The 25,025-nt window shown below is 33.3% G+C and overlaps 1 protein-coding gene and 3 non-coding genes across 6 annotated transcripts in view; all 4 read left to right on the top strand.

The window, feature by feature from the left end:
• The window catches only part of LOC105233079 (potassium voltage-gated channel subfamily KQT member 4), a 40,638-nt gene extending 28,056 nt beyond the window's left edge, over positions 1 to 12,582 (top strand). The window contains exons 1-15 of one of the 3 annotated variants that reach the window (XM_049453738.1): positions 1,390 to 1,981; positions 8,116 to 8,307; positions 8,381 to 8,515; positions 8,585 to 8,667; positions 8,735 to 8,910; positions 8,994 to 9,119; positions 9,188 to 9,298; positions 9,381 to 9,574; positions 9,648 to 9,796; positions 9,859 to 9,929; positions 10,650 to 10,777; positions 11,123 to 11,216; positions 11,314 to 11,510; positions 11,929 to 12,032; positions 12,319 to 12,582. In XM_049453738.1, the coding sequence (XP_049309695.1) occupies positions 8,168 to 8,307; positions 8,381 to 8,515; positions 8,585 to 8,667; positions 8,735 to 8,910; positions 8,994 to 9,119; positions 9,188 to 9,298; positions 9,381 to 9,574; positions 9,648 to 9,796; positions 9,859 to 9,929; positions 10,650 to 10,777; positions 11,123 to 11,216; positions 11,314 to 11,510; positions 11,929 to 12,032; positions 12,319 to 12,431 (1,821 nt within the window). In that variant the 5' untranslated portion in view covers positions 1,390 to 1,981; positions 8,116 to 8,167 and the 3' untranslated portion in view covers positions 12,432 to 12,582. Of the gene's footprint in view, positions 1 to 1,389; positions 1,982 to 6,788; positions 7,119 to 8,115; positions 8,308 to 8,380; positions 8,516 to 8,584; positions 8,668 to 8,734; positions 8,911 to 8,993; positions 9,120 to 9,187; positions 9,299 to 9,380; positions 9,575 to 9,647; positions 9,797 to 9,858; positions 9,930 to 10,649; positions 10,778 to 11,122; positions 11,217 to 11,313; positions 11,511 to 11,928; positions 12,033 to 12,318 lie in introns of those variants that run through there. The other 2 variants (XM_049453737.1, XM_049453739.1) reach the window with 2 other exon arrangements.
• On the top strand, positions 827 to 952 carry Trnal-caa (transfer RNA leucine (anticodon CAA)). Its single transcript has 2 exons — positions 827 to 864; positions 908 to 952. It is a non-coding gene; the product is annotated as a tRNA-Leu (tRNA).
• On the top strand, positions 5,131 to 5,257 carry Trnal-caa (transfer RNA leucine (anticodon CAA)). Its single transcript has 2 exons — positions 5,131 to 5,168; positions 5,213 to 5,257. It is a non-coding gene; the product is annotated as a tRNA-Leu (tRNA).
• A 9,199-nt stretch (positions 12,583 to 21,781) lies between the features above and the next one.
• On the top strand, positions 21,782 to 21,853 carry Trnam-cau (transfer RNA methionine (anticodon CAU)). The gene has a single exon. It is a non-coding gene; the product is annotated as a tRNA-Met (tRNA).
• Positions 21,854 to 25,025: the final 3,172 nt, after the last annotated feature.

Below are 25,025 nucleotides of genomic sequence, written 5' to 3'. Positions count from 1 at the left end.
GCAGTGGTCTGGCAGTCTGAAACCAGAGTTAATTGAGAGCTCACATTAGAAAGCTTCTCATGTTGAGCTTAATCATCTGATATTTTTACAGTAACAGCTCCGGTTTTAAGTGAATCAGATTCTTAAAGCTTATGTTAAGCAAGTATTCAATTCAACACAGTATACTTATCCCTTCTAACTCATCTTCAGAAACCTCCTAATAGAAACGGCATAATACAAAGTATCCCGTAACCGATGGAGACGGCAGATCTCCCAAAGGTGAGAATTTTACTAAATCCAGTTGTTGAAGGGTTCTAAATTGGAATCATTTGAGGTCCTGATGACCCCAAAAAGGGATTAAATGCAAAGGCTTGTGGTCAGTGCACCACCTTGCTTTTAAGCAACCGGGTAAACATAGAGCCCGAAATTATCGTCGTGGAGCTACGTAATGAATACAGGAAGTCGGTCTGGAAGCACTGCGGGAAATTATTGGCATTTTTTTTTTAAATACAAGTGTAGTCGTAAATGAGATTTCTGCTTCAAACCTTATTGTGAATGGCTCATGCTTCCTTATGGTTGCAGTCTTTGCTAAACATTTTTTGAATATTCAAACATATTACCGTTAGATGTCGCAGTACATAATATGTGGTAAGTTAATGCACGTGCTCTCAAATAAAAAAAATTTAGTTTATTTTACAAACATTGAATTTTATTTGTTGAAAATAACAATGATAATATAAATGTGCCTAAAAAATTTCAACTAAGTATAGTAAAAATTTATATCTGAGTTTCTATGGACTAACCTTGGCTATATTGAAGTATGTACTTTGTCACTTGACTGTTAACTGTCAGGATGGCCGAGCGGTCTAAGGCGCCAGACTCAAGTGCAAACTTACCTGTTATACAAATAATGGGTTTCTATGGAGCTTTCTGGTCCTCTCTGAGGGCGTGGGTTCGAATCCCACTTCTGACAAGAATTTTTTTATTGAATTTAAATATTTAAAAATTTTCCATTAAGACAAAATTTTCTTTTTCAAGATTTTATAAAAAGTAGATTACGACATTAGACCAGGAAAATCTGTTTCTCCACGTTTTTTGCTACAAATGCGACTCATATTTTGTAGGCATAAATATTGCTAATTTTATTTTGCCGACAACCACAAAATAGACTGTAAAATACAAGCAAAACAAATCAAGCATTCTGTGCAATAACAAAAAGGTGATGACAAAACAAGCAATTTTCCAAAAAAAAAAATTTGTGTGCGTGGGCCACTGAATAGTACTTACACCCGCGCACTCCCAATTATTTTTTTTTCTGCACAACCTATTACTGTTGTTGTTATCTTAGCGAAGTACATTTGTTTGGTTGTACAATGAATATTTAAATATTTCATGTACGTATTTATTTATGTTTTGCTGCTTTTATTAGGATTTTTTTCTATTTCGGCGTCTGGCTTGTTAGCTCTTAACGCTGACCGCCCAACTGCCCGCGTGCCTGGCTGCCCGGTTAGCCTGGTCCGTATGGAGGAGGCGTTGCGTCGTGTCTCCATCTCCTCGTTGTTGAGGCACTTGCTGAGAGTGTTTTTCGCCTGTTGATGCTAATGGCCTTAGGTGACGCCAATCAATTGACTTGTTGTGTGTAGCATTTTGTGAGCATATTATTGAAATTTGCTTGTGGCAAAGACGTTTTGTATATAGTTTTGAGTTTTCAACACCAAAACAAGTGAGTAGTTCGGAAAAGCGAGCAAAATACAAGTTAATGTTGTAGCATTTTGTCTTGTTTTTTGTTTTGTTTATTAAATTAAAAAACAATTTCGCCGAAACGTGTAAAATTGGGCGCACACCTACTACGTAGATATGTAAATAGATTTAGTTAGGCATTGTGTGGTGGATGGCTGTTGAAGCGTATATTATTGGCGCGAAAAACTAAAGACACGCTTTTGTGCGATTACTTATCTCATAGTTCGCTAAAACGCTGCGGCAATCTACTGGCTCTCAAAAGGTAAGCATTTGATTAGTGGTATTATGCTCGAAAATCTTATTCTATAGCAGAGCATATTAAGTATTTTAGCAAGGTATTTTAGACGCATGCTTTCGGAGCTATATATAATTGGCCTTTGTAGGTGGCCAGCTATAAATAGAGACGTTATGTGTGTAATAAATCTACGAAAGTCAATTTTAATTTTCGCAGGTAATTTTTTGTTTGTGAATTTGTATGGATCTTTTAATTTTTTGTTTCTGTATTTTGAAATATTTTTATTAATTACTTCTTTTGGAAATTCGAATTAATTCTTTTTCTTTTTAATTTTATCTAAATGTTAAAAACTGTAAATTGTATAGTTTCCAATTTTTAAACTGATTTGTAGAATTTATTTTTGAAATTTTAACTTCTACTTATGTAAATTTTACTAAAAATGTTCAAAATTTATTTGGTATATTAAAATATATTTAAAAATTAGTAAACAAGTGCAAGGCTAAACAAACAAACAAAAATTTTTAAATTTTAACATATAAAAATAATATTAAAAAAAAAAATTAATAAAATATTAAAAATAATTAATTAAAACTTTAATATATAAAAAATGTTTTTGTATGCAAAAATTTTAAAAATTTGTTTTAATCGTTTCTTTTTGTGAGCTTTAATTATAATAGTCCGTAATAAAAATATTTTTTTTGTTATATGTATTTTTTAGAGGTTTTAAAAGAAAAAAATATAAACTTGTATATTAAAATTAATGTAAGATATTAAAAATTTTTTTGAAATTAAATTTTAAATATATTGTATTGTATTAAAAGTAAAGATAAAATATTTAAGGTTGTTTTTGAAATATTTATTTTTTGTATGTTTAGCCTTAATTATAATAATCCGTAATTAATTTTTTTTATTATATGTATTTTTTTAGAATATTAAAAAGAAAAAAAGAAACATTTTTATATAAAAAACTATTTAAAATTAAAAATAAAATATCAAAAATTTGTTAAAAATATTTTTTAATTATGTGCATTTTTTCGAATATCAAAGAAACTATATAAAAAATTTAAAATATCATAATAAAAAATTTTTAAATATTTTTTTATGTTTAGGCTTAAATATATTTGTATTAATTTAATTGAAATATTTTTTATAATTTTTTTTGTTTGTAATATTAAAAAATTTAAATTTTGACATTTTCTTCAAATTTTTAAATTCCAAAATTTGAAAGAAAATTATAAAAATAATTAAAGTTAATTGACTTTTTAAATTAATTAAAATTTTTTCAAATTTTTAAATTCCAAAAATTAAAAAAAATTATAAAATTAATAAAAAAAATTAGAAACATAATTATTTTTAATTTTAAAGTTGAATTCTTTTGTTCTTTAAGGAAATATGTACTGAAAGTGTTTTTATTTCAAAATTTTGTTATAATTAACCAAAGATATAAACAGAAAATAAGTCCATACGATTTATGTACATACATACATAAAAAATTTAAATCAAAAATAAATAAATTCTTTAAATATTCAAAAGAAAAAGAAAATCAAATTTTTCGAACTAGTTAGTGTTTCAAATCCATTGAGGAAACACTGGCTGAGTTGTTTTCGTATATTCTTAAGTTAAAAAATTCCATTAAATATTGGAATTTTTAAATAATTATTATGATTTTAATTATTTGAAAAATTACTTTATCCAAATGCTCAAAAAAAGCAAATATTTTAATTTTTCCAACTCATATAATTTTCCTGTTCCAAAACGATTATGCAAACACTCGTCGTCTGTCGCTGTCTTCTTATATTCTTATGTTAATCAATTGTTCTTTTATTTACTTTTAAGTACTTATATTAACCGTTTTAGCTTTTAATATTTATTATTATTTTCGATACTTTTTCACCTAGGTATTTATTTAATTTGACGAGTAATGCGTTGAAAGCATTTCCGTCGCACTTTTTATACCCCCAAGAAAACGCCATAATCAGCTGTCTCCGGACCGTTTACGCGGCATACGTCTGCGCTCCATACACCCCCATGTACGCTCCATATAAACTCACATAACACATAAACACACATACACACACAAACGAATACGCCAAAAACACACAAGTCAAATCGTTTGTTAGCCGCTGAGAGCGAAGGCTGGCGCAAATCCATAGCCGAACGACTGTATAAGAGTGACAATTTAATTTTATTTGATATAATATATAAATACTTAGATTTTTTCTAAATTCCAATTTATTTGTGTTGGAAAATTCGCTCGCGAAATAACATTTAAGAACATACGTAACTACATATGTATATGTATGTACACACATACATATATATGTGTATGTCAAAGCATCTGTTCATTAACCCATTGTGTGGCAGAGGCAATGTGTTTTGTTGCAAAATTTATGGCCTTATTGCGAGTCTTATAAGGTGTGTGTATATTTAAACGAAAATAATTTGGATCTAAATCTATTAGTCACTTAATTTATGGTACATGGAAATAATTTATTAATTTTTGTTTGTCTGTATATAAACACTTTTTTTTAATCTTTTTATAGCAAGGCATTAATCAGTTTTATATAGTATAATAAGTAGTTGCACTCATGTTTGATTTCAAGATATTAAGACATAAATTATAAAGAAACTAATAATAAAAATATTAATTAAAAAATACAAATTGTAAAAAATAAAAAAAATATTATTTACAATTTTAATTAAAATTGCTGATACCAATTTAATAAAAATGCCAATATTAATTTTTTTAATAAATATCTTGTGTTATTAGATATACATATCTTATAAGAAGATTATATGTATATTTATATATGTATATTCGTCAATAAACACATACATATCTTATACAGACTATATATGTAGTATGTATGTATTTATGTACATTTATAAACATGCTCAAAAATTTTGTTTCTAATATTTCCTTTCCCTCCAAAATTACTTAATTGCACACCTTTTTAATTAAATTAAGTTATTTTTATTAGGGTACATGCCAATTTTAATTGTGAGTGTTATTGGTTGCAAATATTACTGAGCATTTATGACTCATATTTCAGCAGCTACAATTATGCGCTATTAAATGTGGTGTAAGGAATAATAATAAGAGAACAATGAGTAAATTGACATACAAAACATTTCCATTCAGCGTAAGTGCGCACTTTGACAAGGGCTATGTATCTGTCAGGATGGCCGAGCGGTCTAAGGCGCCAGACTCAAGTGCGAACTTTCCTACTGTTAAAATAGTGGGTTTCATATGGAGCTTTCTGGTCCTCTCTGAGGGCGTGGGTTCGAATCCCACTTCTGACAAGAATTTTTTTTTTTTTTATTCTAAATATTATTTTTTTAATAGTAAAACTTGACTGATAAATCTTCTTAAAGATTATTTCAAATATATTTCTTCAATTAAATCAATGCCAAATAAAGCGTTTTTTAGATTTTTCGGAATTTTTTATAGTAAAATGGAAACATAAAATCCAAATTTTTTCTTTATAAATATTAAGTTTTAAGCTGCAATTTCTTATTTTCAAAGTAAAAATATTCTGTGAGTTGCGAGATTTATCACTCCATCGACAACCATGAAGAAAAAAGGCAGAGCAAAAAAAAAATCCTATTAATCTGTAGTTAGGTGGCTATCTTCGGAACCAGGATCTTTTATAAACTCAAAATTGGTTGGTTTGACAAGAACAATGTTAATCGAAAAAGTTTTAAATCGCCCGAAAACAAAAACATTACAAACCATATCTCACAATAGAAAAGGGGAAAAAAGCGGGTGACCTACGAATATACATATATTGAAAGCAAAAGGATACGAATCATATGAGATCACATATGATAGGAGGCAGCGGAAAAAGTTCTGAACCTTAACTTTCCTCAATTTGGTCATCTCAGATTAAGGCTCAAGGGTGTCCTAATTTTGTTCGGTCTAAGATTCTAAGAAATGTCCCAACTCGTTCTGCGACGCTTTTAAGTCTCATGCATTTAACTATTTTTAGTTTTCCTCTTTAATATCAAACTGTTTTAGCACATCAATGAATTCCAAATATTGGCATAAAGCAGGTTTTTCTATTCGAAGCTGTCAATCAAAGCTTTTTGCCTACTTTGTACCTACTTACGAGTGTACACATGCACACGATTGAAAGTATTGTATATAGACCGAGCACACATCACTGTCGCGGAGCGATTAAAATTTCAGTTTAAGTTTTCAAAAAATTGTATCATCGCTGTCATAAAATGATTAAAAAATTATTTGCATTGATTAAAACCTTTACCGTTACATACGAAAGCGTTGACAGCTCGCTATCTGCTTGACCGAATAATGAAGGAAAAAATATATTAAAGCGTTTATTATCAAACACAACAACAAAAGCACGCATAAACTATAACAAAAAATGCAGGCAGATGAGCAGAGAAATTTATAAATGTATTTAAAATGTCAAAGATGGAATTTTTTCAAATTACCAAACGTCGCCACCCAACCTTTTTTGCAAATAAAGTACTCGCCTCTTTTTTTTGCTATAAAAACAATAAAAAAGCGAAATAAAATTGTCTGCATGAAATAGATAAAAATTCAATATAACAAAATGCTTACCGTTGCTTACTTATTTTCAAATTTATTTAACATTTTAATGTCATATTCAGTGATCTGGGTAAATATGTGGAAATTATCTGTTTTGACGGGCTCTGAACGGGTTTGGTGGGGTCATAAAAACTGTACAGCGTTAAGTAGTCATATCAATATCATATTATGATGGTTAAATTGTAAGGTGTGTGAATGCAAAAAAAAAAAAAACTATGGGCTAGGTGTTGGGGTAACTGTCACAGTTACCTTCAATAAGTTCATTTTACCATTGAACTTTAAAGACTGCAGACAGTGAAGAGAAAGAAGTTTCATAATGTTTATAGTTTGAAAGTAGAAATAACGGACATTGCAGTGTGTGAAAGTGAAATTTGTTAGAGAACGAGTTTGTTTTCCTCCTTGAAAGGCGCTGAAGTGGCGTGGCTTTCGTGGATAATTGACAAATCAACTTAAAAATACTTTGAGATTAATTACTAAAACAAGAAATAGCATTTAAATCATAGGAATATAAAAAAAGTTAACAAAAATGGCTGACTACATGGACGAAAATAATGAAGCGTTCAATATTTATAATAAGGATTTCAAATTGGGGCAAGTTTTGAAGGATTCCCTTTTATAAAAATTGTGGAAAAGTTCGTGTCTAGGTCACAAAAAATGCTTCTGTGACATAAAAATGTTGAGCTGAAAGTAATGAAAGTATTGTGTAGTGCATACGACAGATATTTCGTCGATACTATAAGATAAATTCCATAGAAGTACGGATGCTAGAACGATCTTATACCATGTTTCGGATTTCCATGCCGTTCACGAGCATTTTTTTCTTCAGATTTGAGGTTGCTTTTGATTTGAGGAAGCTTATGATAGGCCCTCGGAAAAAAGATTCGCCCGCGTTGGGAGAATAACTCCTACAGGATCTTCTAAAGTGAAAAATACGTGTTTTAGTTAAAGCCTTAACTTAGAACTTAGACGAAGGAAAAACAAACTGGAAATTTAATTATTGGCAGACATTTTTACAAAAAAAAAAAAATCAGATTTCAGTGAAAATATCGCGGAAATTTTTTTTTTTTTCAAATAGTTGAAATCGAAAAAGAATATCCTTTCTTCAAGTCTTTAAGAACTGTATCTCAAAGGCCTGTGTAAAATTTCATGAAGATCGGTTGAGTAGTTCTCGAGAAATCTTCCCAACCGGCTTCAAAATTACAGTTACGAGAAAAAGGCGTTTAAAGACGGCGCATCTCCGAAACTATTACTCCGATTAACTTGGAAATTTTGAACGATATTCTACAGATGTTGTAGAATTTAATAAGACAATAAAAATATTATATTTTTTGAAACCCGTAAACCCATGTAACTCCTTAACTCTCTTGATTCGACACATCTTAAAAAAATATAGACATTAATGAACTACTATTCTGAAATCAAAAGGAAAAGTTCGAAAAGTAGTACCTTCGCATCTCCACTGTTGTTCCTCCTTTAAATGCTTGTATATAAGCCTTTCTTCAGAAGTTCATATTAGAAGTTCCTGATAGAGCTTTCCGCATTTTTTTTAATTTGAAATTAATTCTCTTTCTTTAAAACTTCTCAACAGATTATGTAAGAGAAAATATCGGCCCACAACGAAACGCCTTGTAATCCCTCGAATGTCGCTGTTGGGCAAATCTATTACCTACACACGCGGTACACATCGACGTGATGCACGTTACCGGATCATACAAGGTCGTATTTATAATTTTCTGGAGCGTCCACGCGGTTTATTCGCAATCTCCTATCACATAATGGTGTAAGTTGGTGAATTTTTCTGCATAAATTTAATGATTGGTTCACGACGCCTATTATTCGTGCCTATTTCGCAGATTTATTTTGATCTTCACCTGCTTAGCCTTAAGTATTTTCGCCACAATCAACGAATATGAAAAAGAGGCATCATTTTCCTTATATCGTCTGGAGGTGTTGGTGGTTTTTTGGCTCACGATTGAATTTATTGTACGGTAGGTAGTTTATTGCTCTGTGTAGTCTCCAGACTGACTGAGTTTATGAATTTTCCAACTTTCTTACAGCCTATGGGCGGCAGGTGTACGCTCACGTTATCAGGGTCTGCTGGGACGCTTCAAGTTTATGACCGGCACATTCTGCATCATAGGTCGGTTTTAAACTTGGGTTATACAAGTCTACCGTTTTTTGTTTTAATTTTATGTGTATTTTTTCAGACCTCATTACCATCGCCGCCTCGCTAATTGCTTTGGCGCAGGGTGCACCACGTCGCGTGTTTGCGACCAGCACTTTGCGTGCGCTGAGGTTCTTTCAGATATTGCGCATGTTGCGCATGGATCGACGTGGTGGTAGCTGGAAACTTTTAGGGAGCGTTGTCTACGCGCATAGACAGGTATACGAAGCATAAATGCGTCGTCAACTTAGAAAGCTTAAAGCGAGATTTAAAGCTTTTGTAAACTCTTTTTTATATTTCAGGAACTACTCACATCTGTTTATATCGGTTTTCTCGGTCTCACTTTCTCTTCCTTTCTGGTTTATTTAGTCGAACGTGATGTTAATGAGCAATTCAGCAACTTTGCGAAAGCTTTATGGTGGGGTGTGGTAAGTAATACTACATATATCAGCATTGTACGGAAGGTTGAGCTAGCGTCTGTCTACTTTTCTTGCAGATAACAATGTGCACTATCGGATATGGCGACTCAGTGCCCATAACCTGGCAGGGTAAAGTCATCGGTTCGATTGTAACTTTGTTGAGCTATTCGTTCTTTGCACTACCGGCGGTGAGTTCCTCGAGGTTTTTACTTTATTTCCTATTTCTATTTCTTTCTGGAGATATTTTTTATTCTGTAACGTTATTCACAGGGCATTTTAGGCAGCGGTTTCGCTTTGAAAGTTCAACAACAGCAGCGTCAAAAGCATATGATAAGTCGCTATCAGCCCGCGGCCACATTAATACAGTCTGCTTGGCGTTATTATGCAGCAGATGAAAATTCTACTGCCGTAGCTACATGGAAAATACACGAAATACCTATACAAATGCCAAGTCCCACGAGTTCGTGAGTACAGTTTAAGAATATTGGCCTCTTTATGTTTGTTAGCATCAGCTAAGCATTCTTTTCAATTCTTTAGCTTCAAAGTTCAAAGCCCCTTGCGACGTTTACCTAGTCGCCGCCGCCGTAGCCAAACCATACATTCGCCAGCCGATATTGTGCATATTGAGTCAGCGAAGTCGGGTCGCTATCTTTCGGTGTTCAATGACAAATCTGTTGAAAGTCAAGGTTAGTTTTGTATTGATTAAATTTATTGAAAAAAAATAATTTAGCAAACTATTTTCTTGTAGATGAAGAATATACACCAAAGTGCAATACGTTGATGAAGAAACATAAAATCGCTATCAGATTTATAAGAATGGTAACTATATTATATGTCTCCAGGTATTTTTCAAAGGGGCTTACTCTGCTACACTTTTCAAATATGTTTTTAATATTTTAATTTTTGTTAATATTTTTATTATCAGTTTTCTTAATATTTTGATCTCAATTTTTTTTTTTGATTTCGTAAAAATGAATTCAATATATATATTAAAGCGGGACGATTTACAGGAATCCAAAAAAAGTAAAAATGGCGTATGCGAGAAATGTTCTACGGATCATTCTAAAAAACTTAGCCCCAGTGACTATGCGTCTAAAAATGGTTTCGGGAAAGCGATTTTTAAGGCGAAGTTTTTTAGGAATTATAAAAATTTGTGCGTCAATTTTCGAGATATACAAATGAAGTTGAATATATAGGTGCCTTTTGATATTTTATTGATCATCTTTTGGTATCGGCCAGATGGGATAACTACATATATCACATATCTCCCACACAACCGATTACTCGGATTTTAAATTTCGTCTTAAAAATTGCTGACTTAAAAGCGGTTGCAGACCCATAGTCCTTAAAGCAAAATTGCTCAGAATGGTTCGTAGTAAGTTTCCCATATACTGCGATTTAAAAAAAAATCGACCCGCACTAATATATATATTTTTTCCTCTTTCTTGGAATTTATTTAGCTTTCAATTATAGTTTAAAATATTTTTTCCAATATTACAATTTTGGTTTTGTTTTATTATTCTAATTTTCACCACATAGCTTAAGTTTATGGTTGCCCGTCGCAAATTCAAAGAAGCCTTGAAACCCTACGATGTGAAAGATGTACTGGAACAGTATGCGGCTGGTCACGCGGACCTGTTGATGCGAGTAAAAAATATACACGCGAGGTAAAATTAAAATTCATGGAATGACTTAGAATATTATAGAATTTAGGAGAGGATTGCAACGTTATCCAAGATCTATTGTGCCCTTGGGATAGCATAGAATTTATTGGGGATTGCTCCACGACCTAAGATCTTTTGGGCCCTATAGAACATCTTAATAAGGTTTTCTACTTTTACGTGAAAAAATCTTCGACGGTTACAAAATAATTGCTTACTTAGAACCGACAATAAAAATAGAGTTTAATGATATATTTAAAAAAAACTATAAAAAATGTATTTATCTTATAATGACGTTTTTAAAGTCTTTATTAAATATTAAAATTTATTTTTCTTAATGCCTTCACCTAGATTGGATCTAATATTAGGCGGCAAGCGTGCGCCAAAAATCAAGGATGCATCGAAAATCTGCTTAGCTTCCAGGGTGGTCAAAATGGAGAGACAAGTAAATCTACCCTTTCAAATCTGCCTTACTTTCCGCCTTCATTTATTAACTTCTTTCAACTTTCAATAATCTACCTTTAATGAACGCAAACAACCAGGTGACCGATATTGATGATAAACTGGATCTACTGATCAGACAATATATGGAGGATCGCAGACGAAAAGAAAATGATACCGAAGACCAGTCAAACTTGTCGCCCGCACTCGAAGCCATAAATACAGAGACAATCAACAAAAGAGAGAAAGAAAATATTACGGCCGCTGTGAAGGAGGCAAAAAGCGCCAATAGAACAAGGTGAGGGCCATAAATATTCATACAATAAAAAAAAAATATTTTAAAGAGAGCGCGTACATGAATTTATATAACGACACCTAAAATGTAAAATAACGTAACATCACTTTTCATAAGCTTACAGTCGAAGGAAAAACGATATAATAGAAACTACTTACATTGAAAAAAGTTTGTTTTGGTTATAAAATGGTTATATAGTGGATATATATTGGTTATAAAATGGTTACATATTGGTTATAAAGTGGTTATATCTGACAGCGGAAGTTGAAAATTTTATGCCACATATATATACCATAATAGATGTATGGAATCATAATTCCTAAAAATACTCAATTTCGATTTTTTAATGATACGTTGTTTTGCATTTTTAGGTAACAATATTTTCTTGTAATATAACTGCTTTCATTTTCTTTTCTTTCAGTCTCCCCTCGATCGTCTATCAACCGCATCTGCCCGCGAATATAAATTATCCGCCACATCGTGACTTAAAATTGCCACTCCCACAGCAGAGACCTGATAGCGCAAGTAAACAACTTTAGCATTTGATCCATGTCTGTGTTGTAGAATCTGCACCGCCTCACATAAATATACTCGTGCACACACGCTACACATACAACCGAAGTGCACTGTATACTTTCGTACTCTATGTTGTGTGCTCACTGTACTTACTGCACTCTCTCTATTTTGTAACTGTGAAGTAGTTAATAATTGTAAAAATTTTTTGTATGTATGTAACTTTGTTGGATATTTTGTTGTTAGCAAATATTATTGTATATTAAAGTAAATTTATTTTATATTTTCTCGATGCTAGTCATATTTATAGATGATTTGGGCAAAGTAGAAGAAGGCGATATATTCGCTGAGGACGATGAGTACAGCGATGCTATGTATGCATCAGTGGAAGCGTATTTGGGTTGGACTTGAAGTGCGGTGGGTTTAAGTGAAGCGCGGTAGCTTGGTTTCCATAACTTAATTCTAAAATTTTGAGTGCCTTGCAGTAGCTGCAGACATATGTATATTATCGAATAAGTTGCATTATTTATATTGTAATAATAAAATAAAGTATAAAGATATACATATAAACAGAGTATTTATCAAATTTTTTTTTTTAATATATTATAAAGTCGAAAAAGTCTTTTCGTATTCTTAATCAAACTTCAACAAATTTTTTTCTATATTTATAATAAACAATAGTGAACAAAAAAATAACATTTTCATCAACCGCGTTTTGCCATTTTTCCGCTAAAGACATTATTCCATCAGTGTTAAACTTTTCTGGTTTCCCGGTGAAAAACTGCGACAAGTAATTTGCACAGTCTTCTTTTGAAATTAACTTTACACCATTTAGAGAGTTCTGCATTGACCAAAACAAATAGTAGTCCGGTGGTGCAAGGTCAGGGCTTTATGGTGGATGCATTAAACCTTTCCAGCCAAGCTCTCTCAGTTTTTGCCGAGTCATCAAAGATGTGTGTGATCTAGCGTTGTCCTGATGGAAAACGAAGCCTTTTATCTTGATCAGTTCTGGCATATTTTTTCAATTGCTTGCTTCAATCTCATCAGTTGTTGACAGTAAAATGTAGAATCAGACGGTCGAACGTCGAAGGTTGGAGCCGCTCATAGTGGATGATTCCTTTCCAATCCCACCAAACACTCAACATAACCTTTGGCTAATCCTGACTTGAATTCTTGTGGTACCAAAACATCGTGCTTCTTTTTGTAGCCAGCCTTTTTTAAACGCTTTAAACCCATTTTATGATGAATGTTAAGTTCCTTAGAGATATCATGGCTGCTTATGTGATGGTCTTATCCGCAATTTCATCGACTTTTTCAACGATAAGTCGACCAGAGCGAGTGCATCTTTCTCATTGAAATTTCCAGAATGGAAGCGAGCGAACCTTTGTTGTGTTATACAAAAATACGAAAAGACATTTTCGACCATCCAATAATTTTTTTTAAATTACATGGCTAAGAAATATAATTGCACAGCACCCTCAGTAGGAATTTAAAATCCCCTATTTACTTACTGTTCTGTTCAATATGTAATATTCACCATTTGTTGCTTAAATCTACAGTGGAGTCCATTTGTAGCGAGGTTCTCGTGGAATAGTCAGTAAATTGAAAATATTTTATTTATTTTAATTTAACGCACGAATCACTTTTGACGTCAGCAAGGCCCGTTTGCCAATTATTGTTGCTTTACAACAATATAACGCCGCCATTGGCCATTGGCCATTGATCAACAGCAACTGACATTGGCAATATTGTGAAAATTTAACTTGTTGCCAATTTTATACGTAACTTTATTTACACTGAGCATAAACACAAACATATATGCATACATATATGCTATATACATATGTACATATTCAAATATGTATATATGTAAATTTTGATTCCAATACGTGTATGTTTACCGAAGCCATTGTGCTGTTTTCGACAAGTTTCTTTCACATACATATATAAAATCGTATTGTCGTCGGTTATTCTGTTGTACTCACTGCTGATGTTTTATTATTTACAAATAATAATTGAAAAATACTCCACCATCAACATTGTTGCATTCACCGGGCACGGAAGTATTTATCATTTAAGTAATGCAAACTGCATACTTTTGTGTGTGGTAGTGAATCATTGATGGAAGTATTCATATTGTGGACCAGTGAAATGTCAAAGTTTTGTATTATAATAGCTGCGTATAAAATAAACATTTTTATTGCCTTTTTAGAGACCAAAAACCACAGAATGCATATACCAGTTGTTAAAATTGCGACACAGCGACATCTGGCGAAATATAATATTTATTTTTCTCTGAACATGCTAGCCATTATGAATATAGTTCTATGTGGTGTATCGAAGTTTAGGCATGAACTTGCTGTTTTCTGGGCCACTTGCTTCTAGAGCTATGATTTGGATCATAAGCGCCAGCCCAAGAACTCAAGATGACCACACTTCGACCTTGCAGCTAATTATTTGAGATATCTCTTTGTATTGAGTCGTTCATTAAGTGATTTCGCTTGATGACAACAGCCAACTTTATAATCAACTGGTTTACTCTTATATATTTTAACAGCTGATCTTTAACAGCTAATATAGTAAGGCTTGTTTTTAAAAAAAATTTCTAAAATTTTTTGGAATCCATAGTTTTTCCTGGTGCCCTATCGAAGATGGCAGATCGAAATCAGCTTTTTCGACATATTTTTTTGTTGACTATCAGTTCAAGCAAGGCAAACGTTATATGAAGATGTTCTGACCGAACGCCAATTCCAAAAATGGTTTGTAAAATTTCGTTCCCCCATTTTCAATCTTAGGGATGCACCACGTCCTGGAAGACCTCTTGAGGCCAATGAGGATTAAATGAAGTCGTTGATTGGGTACAAATCATTGAATAACAACTCGAGTTAAAAGTTTGTTTGGGAGTATTATCATAGAAGATTGAAATTATTGCCTAACACAATTTCGAAGTACATTCACTTCCCATAAATATTTCGTCAAAATTCAAGTGAACTACGTTCAAAATTGTGAAAGCTTAAAAAGACTTTCTGAAAAAACTTAGAAAGCTTTCTGATAAAGCTTAAGAGGATTTCTCGTAGAGCTTAAAAAGCTTCCTAATAAAGCTTGACAGAATTTTAAAGCTTCAAAGACTTTCTGATAAATCTTAGAAACTTTTTGATGAAGCTTAAAAAGCTGTCTTATAAAACTTAAAAAGCTTCTTGATAAACCTTGAGTATAATTCGAAACTTAGGAATTGCTTGAAGAAAATAATTTTGAGTTAGTTTTCGAGACAAGAATAAGAATCTATACAGCTAACGACTACGTTTAAGTGGAAAATATGATATCGTTTCGGGAAGGAAATCTAGTTGCTGCATCATAAGTTTCTGATAATGTCTAAAAAGCTTTCTTATAAAGCTTAAAACGCTTTCTGATAACAATTAAATAGCTTTTTGATAAATCTTAAAAGGTTTTCTGATAAAATTTAAAAAATATACCGATGAAGCTTGAACAAACTATACCAAATGCTCAAGCAAACGGACAGCATTTATGATTCAAGTTGTCTTCTGACGCATGCTCAATAATGTCTCTCAAGGCCACGCTTAATCAAAACCTAAGAAGTTTCGAAAACTTCCTTAATATTAAAAACAAATTCGTACTTTATCAACCTAATTACCGTTATTTTTAATTATTATTAGTAACAACTTAAACTATCTTTCGCAGTAACTCGAAGATATGGGATTTAAAATGAAAAGTGGAGTGACAAACATAATTCCGAGGAGGAGAAAAACTTCAGAAATGCAATACATGGTGTACACATACACACAGTCATCACTTAGTTTCCTTGCAACAAGGATAAACCACCAACTTTCTTCAGCAAACCATCAAGCACGCAACACTAAGTCAATCAGTCAAAATGCAGTTATTTTCTCGTTGCAATTCGTGCTTATTTCACTGTCTGCTTCATTTGTCTGCTTGTGGCACTGTCTTACCTGTATTAGTGATGTTGCAAGTTTTCCAAAAGTAGTGAGTTGCATTTCCGACGCACTTTTCACTTTTGTTTTTTCATTATCGCGCATTGTTGTTTTTTGTTATTGCTTTGAAAGCAGAAACTTTCTCACTCAGTTTTAAACTACTTAAGTCAAGTTATCTGCGCATTACTGTGTTGCATGTGCGCGCGTCTTTTCGTTGTTTTCAAATGTTGACTTGAACTTTGTACTTTCTGCAACCCCAATGAGTCGCCGAGAGACATACACACACACAGGCATAGATGCTGTTACAGTGCAAGCAAACAGGTGATGAGCGATGAGCGCATTAGCGGCATGTTTAAGAAGAAGAAAACGAATAGCAGCAGTGCATTTGTGGATATTTATATATATTCTCTTATTTTTATTTTCCTCTACCCTTTGCTTCGCACGCATAGCACACCGCGCTATATCTAATTTTGCAGACCTTCTTCGTGTTAACTTTGAAGCTTTGTCTCACAGTTTCCGTGTCTAATGGCTTTTAATATTTATTGATAGCGCGAGCATCCTCTATTTTGCTCTTCTCCTCACTTTGCTTCACCAATTTACTCTAAGTATATTCTCACTTGTTCACTTTGTAGCTTATAACGTTTTAAAAGTGAAAGCTTCCAGTAAAGCTTAAGTGGCTTTTTTACCATTTTTACTATTTTTAAAGCATAAGGTCTCATAACGGATTTGGCCCGTCGTTCATTATTATTGCCAACTTTCTTTTTATATTTTTTTGCTAACTTTCGTATGTTTCATTAGCGCTTCTCTTCTGTGTTCTCTTCACAAACGCTTCCTTATAGCTTTTTTTTTCCATTTTTTCTATGCTCCGTTTCAATTGCGGTTACAGTGGTTTTCTTGACCTCTCAGTTGACTTATGGCCGCTTGCTCCCCGGTTAGCTGGAGTTCTGTGCCCTGGCCTGCGTTACTTAGCAACAGTGATTTGCGCCATTGGTTTATCACTGATTCAAGGAAACATACTGAACTTTTGCCGCAACTTTTTGCCTTTCTTTCGTTCGTCGCTCGGTAACCTAAACTATTATTATTTTCTTGGCTTGGCGCGCGTTCATCTTACAGATTTCTTAACCCTTCACACAAGGCTTCTGGTTTTGTGGCATTACATTACTGTTGCTTCTTGCTTTGCACTAGTGTTGTTGTTGTTTGTGGCCATGATTCGCAACTATTCCTGTCCATAAAGTTTATCCACATCCCTCAGCTTAGCTCTTCGGCTTTAATTTTTTTGTTTTCTATTTTCTTTTATTTTCACTCTTACAATTTTATGCGCTCTGGTCACTCGACAATCCTTCGCATAGTTCCTTTGTTCTACGCTGTTGCACCACCACCGCCGCCAGAGCCCTTTGCCGCCGCGCTACGAAATTCTTTCACAAATATTTTTCATCTCTCTCGGCCATACTTTGGCGATGCGATTTATTTGCTGGCGTCGCTGGTGTGGCTTTCACTGTTGCAACTTTACGCGTACAACAAGCTCAAGTTCTATGTTGCTCCTGCCGGTTTCCTCTCCTATTAAACCGACTTTTGCATTGCAACTATGTGTTATGGCCCAGCTTGTTTGTCTTTCTTTTGTTTAAAACCATTGTCCGAATTATTTTAATTGCACTTTGCCGTCCAAGTTTGTTCATCTGTCTGAATTTATCACACTCCAGTGCCACCGCCACCAACTAACCGGCTGTCTTTATGGCCAGCGCTTTCCTCTTCTTCGAACAACCGAGGTTCTCGAGTGCGAGTGGTAAGTTTGTACGTACAACGCCTGTGCCTTGTAACTTCCGTATCTTTGACAACCATTTTTTGTTTAGCTGGTTCTCCGCTTTTTTGGTTTTGTTTCTCGCAACTTTTCTTCTTTTGAACTTTAATTTCGTTCGCTTGGCCAAGGATTTGGTCAAATAATGAACTGCGACAAGTTTTGCGACAGCAACACAAACAAATTATGAGTTAAACGCATTTTTAATTTGTTGGCGTGATTTCAGTGGGTGGAGCCGCAGAAGGTTTCGATGGAAGTAAAAATAAATTCGATAGGGAATGTTACAAATTCTCATAATACAGCCTTTTCTGCCAAAGAAGAGTGGGAAAAAGGGGGAGGTGGTCAATCAGTCAAAATGGATAAGCATCTATACGGATGGTTCCGAACTATATAACCGAGATATCCATATTTTCAGTAAAATTGGACACCAAAGTCGTCTTTGTTCTGCCAGACTTCTTACTGACTTCCAAGTGGAGATCACAGCAATTAAAGAAAGCTTATTTGTTCTGACAATAGTGTGAAGGAGATATAAACATGGCCCCGCGTCTCTAAAATCTGTAAAGTCACTTAAGGTTTCGCCAAAGATAGTGAAGGAGCGCCTTGATCTCTTAGTGGATCTGAAATTCTATTTCACGATAAACCTGCATTGGGTTCGAGGATATAATGACATTCCTGGTAACTGTGAAGCTATTGAAATTAGATCACGGAATAGTGGAAATTTATATATATTTAAATATAGCGGAGTTTCAGTGGAGGTAATTCTTAACTTGTGCAATAAGCAGACAAATCTGGCATGAATGGAATATGAGCCGTATATGTCGACTGGAACGACATAACAACTCTAATAAGAGTGCTAACAAATCGCTGTCCTAACGGCAGACATGCCGGCAGACTAGGACTAGTACTATTGTACAAGTATAGTAGAAGCTTTCAGGAGATAGAAGAGGAGGAGATTACAGTATCTCCTGTGCGAATGTAAGGTTCTGTATAGGAATAGAATCGCAACCATCGGTCGAGGATTACTTGATGATATTTCGAAGGTTGCACAGGTAAAACTTTATGTGCTGATGAAATTATCCAGAAGACCGGGATGGTTCAGCAAAGAGACAATAGAGTGAGGGGTTTTAACTCCGGTGGTTACACAATAGCCCTCCTAAAGCTCGTCAGACATCCATTCCTCCCAGTTACTTAGTATTAAGGCTATGGAGTTTGGTTCATACCGGTTTTGGATGAGTTTATCACTCCTCATAGAAATGTCTTATTTACCACCTCACAAGAAGAGCCTTAGCTCGATAAAGCTGAAGTAAAACGAAGAAAAGTCGAGCTCAGCAATCACACTAAAAGCTTACTGAAACTATTTGTAGTACGATATGTGTAGGGCTCGTAACCCAATATACTAAGTTCCCCATTCTCAAAAATGAGTCGTAGATAGACATTGAGGGGAGGAAACTCAGTGATCAGCTTAAAAGAACCTGATATACAGTTTTTGGAACAATAATGATTTATGCCATGACATTGTTTAAGAAAACTCACACGCAAATTCGCTTTAGGAAAATCTAACACAATTTGTATCAGCAATTTAAACGAATTTATCGCATGCGATTTTTCTGCAATTAACAATATAATCCCTCAAATATCTGTATATAGTATGTCGCCACTATACTAATTTCTTGTGTAAATTTTAAACTCACATAAATGTATGTATATACATATGTGTAAGAGATATATAATATATTTTTTCATTCAACTGACTGCCTGCATATTTTTATAGTTTCGCATAAATATTCATATGCAATTATCAATTATTAATTATGTTGGTTTAATTATCCGCGAACATAAAAGGCGCAATTATGCGCATGATAAGCGAAATGCAACAACAATAACTATAATAATAATGCATATAAACAATGGAAAATCATTTAGAAGGTGCGAGGCGTAAGCGCCGACTGTGCCATTAATGCCCGTGGGAATTGGCAAATTAATACTAGGCGCACGTAAATACTTATGCCTTTGTGTGTGTAGGAGTATTTGTGACGTCAGAAAAGCCTATCCGTGATATTATGAATATGTATGTGTGTATAATTGCAACTTTGTGTGCATGTTGTGCACATATTTTACGTCTCATTTATTTACTTTGTGCAAAAATTCAATTTAAACATTAATTACTTTAGTGTTTTGTGATTGTGCTTATGCGCCAAAGCGTAAAGTGTTGTTAATCGAAAAATATTTGACGTACATATATGCATGTGCAATGTGTATGTATGTAAATACTTTAGAGATATTTATAAATATATGCAGGAACATTAAAGTAAATAGTTTGTTGTCTAATTGTAAAGTTCGGATAGCGACTCTATAGAATGTCTATTATAATATTCTTCGGGATCCCGAAATTTAAAAAAACAGAATTTTTAGTATTTTCTCGCATTAACCTGTTTCTCAGCATAAATTAATGAAATTTTTAGAAATCCCGAAATTTCGGGATTGTTAATTTTATTTTAACTTTGGGGATCCGCAAGAGTATTATTTTACTCTGAAAGTATTTTCTCGCTTTAACTTGTTTCTTAAAATAATTTAATGAAACTTTGAGAAATCCCGAATTTTCGCGACTGCACTTTTTAAGTACTGAAGAACGGGATTAATGAATTGAAGTAAATTAAACGCTTTGCTGATTATAAAAAACCCATCCATTCATTCGATTATGTATGTATGTATGTACATATGTAAATAAGTTTCTCTGCCGATATTCAGTCCCGAACATAAAGTAAATAATATTATATCCAATTATAGAGTTGGAATAGCGACTCTATGGTAAGTGTATTATGGTATTCTTCTGGATCCCGAAAATTCAAAGCAGCATTTTAGTATTTTCTCGCATTAACTTGTTTTTCAACATAATTTAAAGAAATTTTGAAAAGTCCCGAAATTTCGGGATTACAATTTTTCAAGTCCCGAAATTTTGAGATTGTAATTTTTTAAGTCCTGAAAATCGAAATCCAGAAAAGTTTAAAAATCCCGAAATTTCGGATTTGCAATTCTTAAAGTCCCGCAAATTCGGGATCGCCATTTTTCAAATCCCGAAAAAACGGGCTTAATTAATTGAAAAAAGTAAAATTAAACGCTTTACTAATTCTAGATATCCATCCATTCTTTCCATTACGTGAATTTGTTTTTCCGCCGATATTCAGCTTCAAACCAAATTAAATGACATAAAAATTTACATATGTACATATGTATTATGCTTGTATATATGTTAATATTATTCCCGCTTAGCTTCATTTACAATTACATTGTGATTCCATTTAATTTCTCACTATTATCTCCAATAAGTGGAGCAATTAATATGAATTCAAAGCGTGGAATATTTAGTTTTATTATTGTTTATGACATATTTTGAGGGATGGGTAACCCGAATTTGAACCAAATCAGTTTAGCCGATACACAGCGCATTGCTTTAAGTAATTCTCCTAAAATTTAATTTTTGTGTTTACTGATATCCAATTATACTTCATTATTTTCATTACTGAATTATTAGTTTTGTTGTAATTTTTTAAGTGGTATGTGACATAGTATTTTGTTGTTACATTGTTATTGTTGTTGTTGTTATTTTACCAACATATGAGTTTATTTATTTTATATTCAAAGCGATAAGCCGAAATGTGATAATCGACTAATTTGTAAATGACAAATAAGTAATTGTTGCTAATCGGTTGGTTAATATTAAACAAAAAGCATAGCTGGTACTATACAAGTCTGTATTTATCAAATTATGATTGATTAAACAAATATAGTTGCTCGTTTTTAACAACAAATGAAGCAAGCAATAAAAATATTTGCATGTATTGAAGTTACAACACGCTCATTGAATAATTAAGTAAAAGTAACTTATTGAATAACCATTAACGATAGTTATCATAACAGTTGTTAGTCATTGATTTTGTAGTTGTCTAATTGTGCTGTGCGAAAGAGAAAATTGTAGCGCTGACTTCTATTGCACATTTGGCACAGCGTCTCCAACAAGCAGAGTGGCGCAGTGGAAGCGTGCTGGGCCCATAACCCAGAGGTCCGAGGATCGAAACCTTGCTCTGCTATGCATAGCGTTGATGATTTTTTTTATTATACTTTTTATTATAATATTCTAATTATATATATATTATATAGAATCTGCTTATACAAGTAAAATATAAATGTCAAATTGTCACTTATAAGAGTAAAAATGTAGTTAATAGACGATATATTGTATTTTTTAATTTTTATTAATTTTTATAAAAAGAGTTGATACCATATTTTGTAGATTTATTTTTTTTTATTATATGAGAAAGAAAGCAAGTTATATTATATTTCCGTGTGAAAAAATACATATTTTTAGGCTTAAGGTTACTAATATCATAATTATGCTTTATTATTATTGAAAAATTTAATTAAATATGAAATAAAAAATAAAAATAAACAATAAATATTTAATTTATTTGAGTTGCAGAAGCAAACTTAAAACTAAAATTTCCTCCTACCCTCACCACTCCTTTTACCACACAAAATCCTACACTCAGCACTAAGCAAATTGCATTTTTGAACAAGTTGAATACCCACTCCCACCCCTCATCTCGCAAAAACCACCTTTATGCAACTTAATTCCATTTTTATTGTGACTTCCTTCTTTACAAAATCACAATTTCATACCTTTCTGCGGGCGTTTGACCCAAAGGGAACTGCAATGAACACGTGAACAAAAGTGAAAAATTCCACATCCGTTAAAATGTATGAATAAATAAGAGATGAAATGTTGGTAGGTTTAGTTATGACACGCCTTTGGGGAGGCAACGGGTTCAGTGTACCCTTTTTGACACACTTAAGGGGATGACAGAAATAAGAAAAAGGAAAAATGAAATTATATAAATTACTAAGTGCTTTTAGTTGAAATAGTAAAAGTCTTAAATTAAATGTGATAAAAGTCTATGCTTAGGCGACGTTGAGAAAAAGTGGAGGCGAAAGGTAGTCAAACAATAGCATTGAAATTTCATACAGCACAAGGGCGCGGAAGGAGGGGGAAAAGATGAATTTTATTCGAAAATTTTAATTAATTTTTTTCATTGTTATAATATGTGATCAGAATTGACCCGGATTGACAAAAGAATTAATTTTAAGTTTTTTTTTTATACAAAACTTCATTATTGCCTTTAAGAAAGGGCGAAATATAGTAATTTTATATCAAAATATTATAATATAACATTTGATCAAAATTGAACCGGATAACCAAAAAAAAATAATTTTTTTGTATATTTAAGTACAATTAATTATTTTTTTTATACAAAACTTCATTATTGCCTTGAAGAAATGAGAAATTATACGAGTTTTGTTTCAAAATATTGAAAATTCGTTGGTATAACATCTGATCAAAAATGACCCGGATTGAAAACAAAATTATAGGCGTTTCTATGCAAATCTACATTATCGTGTTCAAGGATCAAATATAAAAATTTTATTTGAAAATATTGTAATATAACATCAGATCAAAATTGACCCGGATTGAAAAAAAAAAATTTAAGTAGTAATTTAAATTTGTACAAATATAAAATAGGCAAGGCTGATAAAAATAGCTTTGTTTCTTTTAATTTTTTAATTTTTTTTTCTCCGAGCGAAACTATTTTCATTATCAGGGTCACTATAAATAACGATAAATTTAGAAGGCTTTGTGATCCTACGTGAGACCTAGTATTTTGAAAGAACTGCGTTAGAAGACTAGCTTAAAGCTAAAATAACCTAATCTAATTTGATTAGGATTTGATTATTATTTCATTCTCATTCTTACTCTCTCTCTCTCTATCTCTATGATTGATATAAAACTTAATGTTCAACATTTTTATGGAGTTCGTTTTTAGGTTAGGAAACTTAAAGCTAAAACAAGCTAATATGATCTAATTAGGATTTAATTCTGAACCCACTCTCTTTCTCTCTCTCATTGACATAAAACTCATTGTAGAAGTTTTCCACGAAGTTCATAAAACCTCATCCCTTCTTAACGGCAAAAAATTACCATTTTCGACTTGCCAACCAGCTTCTCAAAGTTTTTTTCGCGCGCTCAAGGTGTGCCTGACAGCGAACAAGTGACAACAATTAGAGCAAAAGCAACTGATTTGTTAAGCGCCAGGAAAAGGCGCAAAAAATACAAACCCACAGTAAATTTACCAACAATTAAATGAGCAACAAAAACAACAACAAACAGGCAGGCATACAAATCTTGGAGATTTTAGCCGCAGCACCGCACCAGCAGCAAGCCAGAAACAACAGCAACAGCAACGGCAGACAAAACAAAAACAACCACAACAACAAATGCAACAACATAACGATCTGCGTTGAAATGCCACAACAGCCAGAGTTTTGAGCACTTTGTCATATTTTCTAATTTATTTAAATGAAGTTTCAGCGTCACCTTCTGCCGCGCCGCCAACGCGCGCCTCGCCGTCACCACCAAACAGTTGGCGCACTGCTGCCTGCCAGTTACAATGCCGCTTCTCCCCACCTCCTACACTCCTACCCCACTTTACATCACTTTTATGCTGCCACATTGAAACAGATTTGGTATTTTGCATAAACTCCTGTCGCAGCAATGGCTCACCTGCCCGCCGCTGCCAACGCTGCCACTTCAACACGCTGTCGCGCAGCTTTTGTTGTTATTACCAACTTTTACGGCGTTTTGGGGTTAAATTAGAAAACCGGAAACGCGTCACAATAGTAATTGCGTGCAACCTGCTGTGATTGTTGATGGCGGCTGTTGCTTGCTGCTAGAGTTTTGTTGTTGTTGTTGTGACTCCTGCTCGCAGACTTTTCAGGCTGTATTCATTACTAAGTGCTGTTTGCTCATAAGCATTTTTGTTGCTGCCTGCTTCCATGCGTTGAGTTGGCAATTGTATTGGGGTGTGGTGGCAGGTTGGTAGAATGGCGTTGCCAGCTTTTTGGATTTTTTTGCTTTGCGCGCCGCCAAAGTTTGTTATTCCTTGTTGTCGTCACAGTTGTGCCAACATTACAAATGACAAATACAATTAAGTTAATGTAGTGCGGGTGCATGTGTGGTAAACACTCGCACACTCGCCCACACACACACAGACACAAGCATGCATGAACTATGCAAAATTTAGCACTAATGCAACCTCGCACCTTTTCGCACATTGTTCTGTGGCTTCACCTGCTGCTGCCTTTGTTATTGTTTTTGTTGTTGCTACTGCTGCGCCAACTCGCTGCTTGTGTTGTTCTTATTGTTTTTTG

Source organism: Bactrocera dorsalis, chromosome 3, assembly GCF_023373825.1.
Source record: "Bactrocera dorsalis isolate Fly_Bdor chromosome 3, ASM2337382v1, whole genome shotgun sequence".
Lineage (NCBI taxonomy): Eukaryota > Metazoa > Arthropoda > Insecta > Diptera > Tephritidae > Bactrocera > Bactrocera dorsalis.
This window is presented reverse-complemented; position numbering and strand designations above follow the sequence as displayed.